The sequence below is a fragment of the Melanaphis sacchari genome, unplaced genomic scaffold, assembly GCF_002803265.2.
Source record: "Melanaphis sacchari strain LSU unplaced genomic scaffold, SCAv2.0 Contig375_pilon_pilon, whole genome shotgun sequence".
In the NCBI taxonomy this organism is placed as follows: domain Eukaryota; kingdom Metazoa; phylum Arthropoda; class Insecta; order Hemiptera; family Aphididae; genus Melanaphis; species Melanaphis sacchari.
In genome coordinates, this window is record NW_020271235.1 from 30,475 (window position 1) to 40,699 (window position 10,225).

Sequence of the window (10,225 nt, forward strand, 5' to 3'; positions counted from 1 at the left end):
GAAAATGATTTATTGAGCAATACGTAACTGAACGAAGTACAACAATTAACTAATATGATATCCACATTAAAACAACAGATAGAACAGAGATTTGGGTCAATTGAAAAAATACAAATTTATGCAGAAGCTACTATACTTGATCCGAGATTTAAAAAATATGGATTCTTAAATAATAGTTCATTTACAGAATTAAAAAAAAAACAATTATTAATAAAGCTACTACCATACATATTGAAATGAAAAATACGATGCCGCCAGCGATACAAAATCAATCTGTGACGTTAGGTGGAGATTCTATTTGGAATGACTTTGATGAAGAGGTAAATAGTCAACTGATATCCACAAATCCAACATCCGCAATTATTGTAGAAATTGATAAATACCTACAAGAAAGGTTAATTCCGGTATAAAAAGGTATAAAAATCCGCTGAAGTGGTGGAAAGACAATCGAAATGTTTATCCGTGTTTGTTGGAGCTTATGAAAAAACGTCTCTGTGTACCATTTGAACGTATATTTTCGAAGGCAGGACAAACAATTTCTAAAAAAAGAAGTAGGCTAAGTAGTAAAAATTTTGAAATATTAATATTTTTCGTATATAAACGTAATTTTGTTACTTTTTGATTAATTGTACTTATTAAGTTAGAAAAACACATGGTATATTTTATTACTTTTAAAGTTTTAACAAGTTTTTGAGATGTCATGTTTTAATTGTTAATAGCTTTACATATTTTTAATACTAATAGTTTCCTGTGGGTGTCACGAGTGTAATGACCAATCTATAATGTATTGTTCTTAAAGTCTTCTGTACCCTAATAATAATAATAATAATAATATTAAACAATTAAGCGTATTGATTTTTAATATAGGTTAATGTTACATAATATATTATAATAATATAGGTAATAGGTTTTATAATGCTAAGTTGACGTGTTCACTGTTCACCGAATCATGATATTATTCATTAACCCTTCAATGCGCCGTGTTGCTTCCGGTGCAATTGAATTGGCTCCCCAATACAGGTAGTCAATATTTTACCCTAAATAAGTACCTTTGAATTGGCTCCCAAAAATTTACTATTGAATTGGCTCCTTATCGTTTTTTTTCAAAAAGGTATTGGTTACCAAAATGTTAATAATTTAAAGTACGTAATTCATGATTTGTACATTTTACATCGTTACAAAAAATTAAATAAAAAAAAAAAACAGACGATATTTTACTTAATTGCGTCATTATAAAATTTATGTATATTATAAAAATTCAAAATTCAATTAAAAATTAAAAATAAACAGACAATATTATACTAAAGTGTGTCATTATAAAATGTATGTATAAAAATTAATAATAATAAAAATAATAAAAAAATTATATTACTAGACTATTTTTCGGGGTCTATACTTATTGGCCATTATTTTTATGTATTGAAACCTCGAACTTACACCAGTATCATATTTACTAATTTCATTTTCTAAAAATTTTATTTTCTCTCTAATTTCTTTCCTGTGTGGTTTTGTTGTATTGGAACTTCTTATAATAATTCTTGTATCAGATTGAATACTTAATAATATATTTAGGAAGTTGAATATATTTGGATGTGGAGAATAAAATTGTGAATTAAATTTAGAATGAAACGATTCGCAAGAGTTAGTTGTTCGGTGAATACTATTGCTTTTTTCTGCCCAAATTTCTGGTGGAAATGTTGAATCATTCGCAATATAATTTTCTACTAAATAGTCATTGAATTTTGTGAGTTTTTCATTCATAGGTAGTATTTCAGCTAATTCATCAGAAAAGCAATCCCCAACTGACTGTGGATCTAGGAATGGCAATCCAAATATATACGTTAAATATTGTCCTATTTCTGTATTTTGTACGTATTCCGATGAAAGACCAAACTTTTGAATTGCTCTGTACCAAGATTGTCCAAGATGAAATCGACAACCACGAACTTTAGTCAATGGCCAAACATCATTTATTGCATTATGTATAGCTATTTCAAAATCAACATAAATGCTTTCTAAATTAAACACATTATTGTAAGTTAAACAATAATTATCAATAATTCGAAAAATATCGACATATGATTCTTGTTTTTTGTCTTTCAGTAAAGTGAAAACTAAAGGTACATAATGATTGTTTTTTAATACATGAATTGTGAAAAATTGGTAAAAAAATTGGGCACAGTACGAAAATGTTCCATCAACGTAAAATGTAGTTGATTGACTTAGAAATTTTAAATTTTCATCCGTACTAAATAATAAAATCCCCTTTTCCGCATTATTAACTTGTAAAAATGTATTACCTTCATACGTTTTTACGTCCATGTCTTTCAAAATATCATGCACCTCTTGACTACTACGAGGCAAATTTGGTCGTAAAGATGCTCGAGCTTGAAATATATTGTGTTTTATATATGTCACATCTTTAGTTGTAATTGCATTCGTATTATTCTCCCTTAAATATGAATGTAATAATTTCGAAGGGCGTTCACACATATTTTCAGTGGCCTTACGTTTCAAGTTATTGCTTATTATTTGACGTTCAATTTTATTTTCTTCGTCCGCATCGTGGTTATGTTCTAAATTGTATGATGTCCACACGATATCGTGATTTTCCAATACTTTTAAATTGGCAGTACATCCTCTTTTAGTACATTTATACCGATGTTGGCCATTTTGGAGGAGTTTATGAAAACTAAACTTGAATTTATTAACTATAAAAATTAATTTTACTTTTTCACTTAACATTTTCTCAGCAGAATTCATTTTTACACACTCGCGTGAACACAGCGTATCTACTATTAAAGTTTAATATATTGCTGTCGTGGTCATCAAATATTAACGATAAAATAAAAGTAGTCAATGATAATCGATTATTATAGTAGATTACGACGATTAAGACGATAAGATTAAATTCAATAAACTTGTAGTATAAATAGTATAGGTATATCCAGCGGTAGATTATATTATTTGAGTGCAAACTAACAGGCTATATTAGGTTGACTTCGTAAAAGTGAACGCCTATAATATGAGAACCCCTGGTTAAAAAATAATATTTAACAATTTAAGGAGCCAATTCAAATATACATTTTTCAGGAGCCAATTCAAGGATCGAATTTATGTTTACCCAAATTTGGGAGCTAATTCAATGGTAGCCGTTGCTTCTAGGCAACAATTTAAATAACTGTTAATAAAACATAAATATTTCGTATATAGTGATACGAACCTCATCTATGGGAATATTAATATACTATAATAGCCAGTTATCACATTTTAATATTTATTTTATTAAAAATAATATTGTGTACAGCTATTTTAAAGTGAGGTGCCTGTAAGATATTGCCATGCTCCATGTGCACTTTTTCCTACTATCATTTAGCCGATCTAAATGTTAAAATAAACTAAATAAAAATTATTATTTATTTGTTTATGTTATCAATAATTATTAAATGTAATTTGTATAACATTATAATGGGCAGTTTTATTTTTATAAGACTAATAATATTTGTTGCTTGAAAGCAACTGTGCGCTAATAATATATTAGTTTTATCTTCAATATTGTCATTCATTTTATTTTTATACAAACTTATTTTTTGTTTTTATATAAGTGTTGAGTTAGTTTTTTTTAATGGCTTTAAACGATTTTGAAATAACTGCATTATTAACTGAATGGGAAAAAAGTGAAGATGAATTTGAACATTCTGAAGATGAAAATGATTTAGATAGTAATAAGGTACAAAATACATTTGAAAACGTTAGTAATGTAGAATTTATTGATATCAATAATTTGCCTATTGAAATAGCTAATATAAACGGCGAGTTTGTTAGTATTCCTTTTAGTAATAATATTGCTGAACCTTGTTCATCTATTGCTACATCTGATGAAAATATAAATAATATTGCTATCAATAAAAATATTTTGTCATCTAATAGTAGGGCTTTGAGATCTCATAACAATGTTACTAGTCATTTTATTCCTACTATTTCGCAATCTCAAACCAGTTCCCAGGGACAAGCGCCATCTCCTAATATTAATCCTCCTATTCCTGCTAACATATGTATATCTAAAGTTCAACAACCTCAGAAACCAGTAAACTTAAAATGGAAGAAAGGTAACCTAATAACTAATGATGTCAGTTTAGTACACAATCCAGTGACTTTACCAACTAATATTTTGAATTTTAATTCACCACTGCAGTTTTTTTCATATTTTTTCACTGATGAATTATTTGAAAAAATAAAAAACGAATTAGAATTATTCTCAACGCAAAAAAATCCAAATAAACCATATAGTGTATCTATTATTAAACTAAAAAGGTATGTAGGTATATGTTTATATGCTTCAGTGTGCCATGTACCAAATGTGAGGGATTATTGGAGTGATCAATTGGGCTTCCCTCCAATTTATGAAGCAATGAGTCAAAAAAGATTTGAGCAAATTAGACAGTTTTTGCATTTTAATAATAATGAAACAATGTTACCTAAGGATCATATAAATAATGATAGGCTACACAAAATCAGACCACTTGTTGACTATCTAAATGCTAAATTTAGTAGCATTCCGTATCGTAGAGACTTAGCACTGGACGAACAGTTATGTGCTACCAAAGCCAGAAATTATTTAAAACAATACCTTCCTATGAAACCTCACAAGTGGGGATATAAACTGTATGTACTTAGTGACTCCAAAGGATTTTCTTATAAATTCGAAATCTATACAGGGCAAGAAAATCAAGAAAGATTTCGTTTACAAAATGAGCAAGATTTAGGCTCTAGTGCAAATGTAGTGATAAGGCTAACTCGTGAAGTTCCTACAAACGAAAATTATAGAGTTTACTTTGATAATTATTATACAAGCGTTCCTCTAATGGCAGCATTATATCATAAAGGGATATTGAGTGTAGGTACTGTAAGACGTAATAGAATTCCAAATTGTAAATTGCCGGACGAAAAATGTTTTAAAAAACAAATTCGTGGTACGTCTTATGAATATATAACATCTTACAAAGGAGCTCCGATAAGTAACGTTATATGGAAAGACAATAAATTAGTAACTTTAATGTCAACATACTGTGGTGTTGAGCCTAAATCAACAATTAAACGTTTTGAAAAAAAGACTAAAAACAAAACGACGATTGAATGTCCTTTTATAATAAAAGAGTATAATCGCTTTATGGGAGGTGTTGATACATTAGATAGCTTAATTGGTCGAAACAAAATTAAAATGAGATCTCGAAAATGGTTTATACGGTTATGGTATCATTTACTTGATTTAACTACAGTAAATTCGTGGTTATTATACAAACGCACAAGAGAAGAATTAAAGGAACCTATTAAGTATACATTAGCGGACTGGAGAAAAGAATTGGCATTTTGTTTAACCAAAACCGGTGTTGTAAGAAAGAGTCGTGGACGCCCTTCATTACTTGAAGGAGAACTTCAAAATGTAAAAATAAGAAGACCTACCACTTCTACTCCAAAAGATGTAAGACAAGATATGCTAGGCCATTGGCCAAGATTTCAAGATAAAAAAGGACGATGCAAAATTCCTTACTGCACTGGTACTACATTTTGGATGTGTTCGAAGTGTAAACAATATTTATGTCAGACCAAAGACAAGCAGTGCTTTGAAAATTACCATGTAGCATAAATAAATACCTTATAACTTCATTCATCTTATGTTATTAAAGTTATTTTATGTTTATATATTTTAAATGATAAATAAATAAAAAGGTTAATACATGTTAAGTTTTTAAAAATTGAAAATTTTAATTCTTTGAATGTTATATTTTAGTTAAATATATAATAATACAATTTAAATAAATCGAATATTATTATATTTTTAAATTGATTTTTAATACACTTGTTTTTATTACATTATGTTTTATAATTTAATTTGTTAATAATTATTTTGAAAAGGATCAAAATAAGAGAAAGTTAGTTACAACGTGTTTTTACTAAAATAAATGTTTTTTTTTTTTTTAAATTATTTATTTTATTTTTTCGTAAGTCCTTATGCGCAATGTTGCTTAGTAGCAACAAATACAAATTGCTCAATTTTAATATTAAAAAATGATTTGAGAATTTTTTTAATATTTTTCCTGAATTCCTGACCTATAAATTAGTTTAAAAATATTTATTTTTTTATTTTTTTTTTTATCGCGCATTGAAGGGTTAAACTAATATTGATGTGCGTGAAGTTAGCCCCCCCACTTTCAGTTACCGACTCCGGGATTTCACTGAAAATTTGCAATTAATTTGCTATAATTTGCTATGCAGTTTTCAGATTTTGCATACCTTTAGTTTTCCCGGAAAAAACAATTTTTTGTTGAGGGGGGGAGGGCAATTTCACTCCGTCTTCCCCTTACCACAACATTTAAATATGGAGTCCTGGATTTGTATAAATTTTGTAATTTACACAAAAAAATATTATATTAATTATGTAATATTGGTTTGGACTTAAATTATTTAAAAATATATATAATTACATTTTTAGACCCACCGTTTAGCCTGGAACTAAATTTCTTATAAACATGTCCTTCATTTTTAGTTTTGTATTCAACAATGTAATAATTTTTAATTTACTCATGCCATATTTCACATGATCGAATGTACCAAAAAGTTCAACAATAGCAAATTTAATAATAGTTTTTAATATTATGAATGATAAAAAAATTTAAAAATAACTGCAACTGCTTTAAATTATAAATTATGTCTTATAGTTTTACATAAAATATTATATGAGGGTTGATATGCTGTTTTCTGGCATTTTTTATTTTTTTTATTTTTGGACGTAAGTCGTTGTGAGCTTCCCAAATTCCATCGGCTCTTCTTACATATCCAATGTAATGATCAGAACCATAGCCTACGACGCCTCTAAGTCTAAACCTACAAATAATAAATGTAATGTTAAATAGTATGTTCAGTTATGGGTTTTAAATTTTTATAATTTATTTTATCGTTCTTTGTTAGAAAAATATAGTTGATATTGTGAACAATAATATAATGATAAATTGATTCAGGTTTAAACTTACATTTCCGAATTAACACATATCTCCACAGGAAAGTCATGTAATGAAAATTGTTGTTCATCAGCAATAATATCAGCCTCGATAAATATATGGTTTTGTAGATATTTTATCGATGTTATTAAACCATCACAATTTTTATCCGGACACTCGTAATAAGTTTTGTCTGCGTACTGATTCAATGCATTTTGCAAAGTTGAAAATTCGTGTCTCAATCTTAATATTATTGTTGGACTAGAAATATGTCTTTTGGTGTTGGTACAATCCATTTTTGAACACACAATATCCTCGATGCTGGAAGGAGCATTCTTCATTAAATTGATTATAATAAACGAGACATTGCATCTTGCATCAATTACTTTTAAATTGGTAATTCCTTCGTCTTCATGGAATATTTTTCGAATGATTGAAACTCGAGTATTATACAAGCTCCGGCATGAACTTTTAATAGCTAATTGTTTTGAAAACGTTAGGAGTTCATTGGCATTATCATCAACAAAACATTTGTAAGATGATATATCTATATATGCCATAGATAACATTACAACGACTGAATCGAATGCGCAAGTATTATATACTATATATTTTTCTTTTCCTAAACGAACGGGAGTGGTTGTATTACCATTAAGTATTAAACTATTTAAGTTTGACCTTAAGTGCTTTGAACTTAATAATTGATCGATTTCCGGCATTGCATTCATATATTTTGTTGGTCTTTTTTTGCAATTTGTTGTTATAAATGGTTGGATTGCATTTTTGTCTTTTCCTTGACCACGCCAGTTTTCTATCGCATTTAACGATGAATCAGAATCATTTATATCACTTCGGGGATCACTACATATAGAAGGTTCATTTTTAGGACTAATGATTGATATTTCATCATTGCAATAATTTTCTATTGCCACAGATTGAATTGTCAATTTTTTTTTTTCGTGGTTAATTGATTCTTCTAATGATTCAGTTAAATTGTGTTCAGTCTGTATTGCCTGTTTGGAAGCGTCATTTCTTATCATTGAACTTTTTAAAAGTTTTGCATTTGCCTCAATATTACATATATGCTTTATTAAAAACCTGTCCACTGTCATTGGGCGTACATCATATTTAAGAATCTGTGTCTTAAGTTCTTTAAAGTCATTTTCTACAACAGCTGAACTTGCAACATCATATGGCGAGTGAAATTTGTTTCTCATAACATTTGTCCAAATTGGAAAATCTTTACAAAGGCGTAAAATATTTAAAGCTAGATCTGGAATAAAATATGCAGATAATCTATTACCTTTTATTTCTGATTCTAATTTACTCCTTTCATAAATTTTTTTCAAATATTCATCAATTTTGCTAACTGTTTGTGAACAAAAATTATTATCATCATCTTTTTCATCGCTATAATTTATATTGTTGTCTGTATCATCTACCTCAATATCATTGATGAAAGTACTTTGTGAAGAAATTCCTCGTATTTTCTCTAAAATGAACTGTCGGTAACTTTCAGATGGTGTTTGAATCGTTTCAGACCCTTCAACCCACCCATCTGTTTCACTAAGTGTGATTGTGAACAACGCTTCAAGAATACTAGTGAACTCAGACAAACTTTCTGAGGATAAAAGAAGCCGCAATCCACGAACATAAAATTCCTTAAGTCCTTTGTTCTTTATACCAGTTAAATGTTTTATTCGGCAAAATATTTTGATAATGTGTGCTACATCTATACGGATATAAGTAGCAGGCAATTTTTCATCTAGACCACTCAGTACATCAAAACAGTCATCCACATACATTTTAAGGCTTCTGCCATTACAAAATGCTCTTGATATAGCGCCTAATATTGCTTTTGAATAATCACATACTACTTCATTTGGATTTCGTGTTCCCTCCATCATCCACTGGCCTAACCAGTAAAAAATTGTTAGAGTATCCTGTTTCTCTGAAAGCATTTGAGTTACGGGTATGTTTCCAACACTTGAGCTTACTACAGCCTCATATAAAAATATATGACTTGATAAAATATTAAAAGATGATCGTTTGAGTTTTTTTATCAAACTACCAGTCGCGTCTATTGATAGCTTACAATATGTTTTGCTCAGATCCTTATAAATTGCTATCTGATGTTTAGTCCAATAATGAACAATAAATGGATCGATGGCAATGAAATGTATGAAACCAGAATATAAAGAATTATGCTTTAATTCTATCAATGATTGTACTGGACATTTATTATTGATTCCTAATTTTTTGTCTTTAGCTTCTTGTTTGACTTTTCGCAAAACATCATTTCGATATAGATTTGGAGGAGAAACGTTTCCAAATTCTAAATGTGATACATTTTTTCTTCTCCAATTACAAGCTAAATCATTCTCTAATTCATTACCTATAGCTTTACGTTTTTCTCCTCTTAATGGTCGTTTTGTAGTATGCTTAGTTTCGAGTCCAATTGTGTTTTTCGTTAATACAGATATTTCTAATGGTTCATCTTCATTTGGTTTAAAATCACTCCAACCATAAAGATTTGCACCACAGCATTTATCTTTGCATTTTGCAGAAAATGAAATATAATGTTTGCTATGACCTGATTCTGGAAAAACCTTAGCCCTTCTGTAAATAAAATTACATGGAAGTTTATGTTTTGACAAAAACGCGTCATTTATAACATCGGCCCACAAATTTGGTTTTAATACTTCATAATTTCTTAATTTTGTATTTCTTTTATATGTCACGGTATTTGGATAAATGGTCTTAAATAAATTGTAAGTCAAATTAAACTTAAACAGTTTTCTTCCAGAATTTAAAGATACAGATGAAGCATTTGATATCGAAGAAGATTCAATGCTTGAGGTTTCTTTGTCACTGACCTGATCTAAGGAATCATTAGCCGGAATGATGCCAATAAGGTTTTTTAATTTTGTTTGAAAATTGTGGCGGTCATGAAAAACAGTTAAGAATATGCTCGTTGGTGACAATTTTCCTTCAAGTTCTCTAGAAATTTCATACCAAACTTTTTCTGATACAGATATGATATGACCGGATTCGTTAAATAAATCATGCTTTCTATTTTCAAGAGCGTTAAACACTATATCCAAATCAACTAATGGTTTTCTTCCTCTCTTCGTTTTTTGCTACAATCGATAACAACATTAAGTTCAAATAAGGACTCGTAATATTTTTTTAAATAAATTTAACATTTATATAATGATACGTGAAAT

The 10,225-nt window shown here is 28.7% G+C and overlaps 1 protein-coding gene across 1 annotated transcript; it reads left to right on the forward strand.

Moving 5' to 3' along the window:
* The first annotated feature begins 3,625 nt into the window (after positions 1-3,625).
* LOC112597104 (piggyBac transposable element-derived protein 2-like) lies at positions 3,626-5,647 on the forward strand. Its single transcript, XM_025343025.1, has 3 exons — positions 3,626-3,816; positions 3,931-4,109; positions 4,344-5,647. Exons 1-3 carry the CDS (start codon positions 3,626-3,628, stop codon positions 5,645-5,647), a joined length of 1,674 nt encoding a protein of 557 aa, XP_025198810.1.
* The last annotated feature ends 4,578 nt before the right edge of the window (positions 5,648-10,225 follow it).

Excerpts from the sequence above, each read along its gene's own strand:
- LOC112597104 (XM_025343025.1), top strand. The coding sequence starts at position 3,626 with ATGGCTTTAAACGATTTTGAAATAACTGCATTATTAACTGAATGGGAA. Across the intron at positions 3,817-3,930 it reads ATAGCTAATATAAACGGCGA|TAGGGCTTTGAGATCTCATA; the intron begins GTTTGTTAGTAT and ends GTCATCTAATAG. Across the intron at positions 4,110-4,343 it reads AAACTTAAAATGGAAGAAAG|TGTGCCATGTACCAAATGTG; the intron begins GTAACCTAATAA and ends TATATGCTTCAG.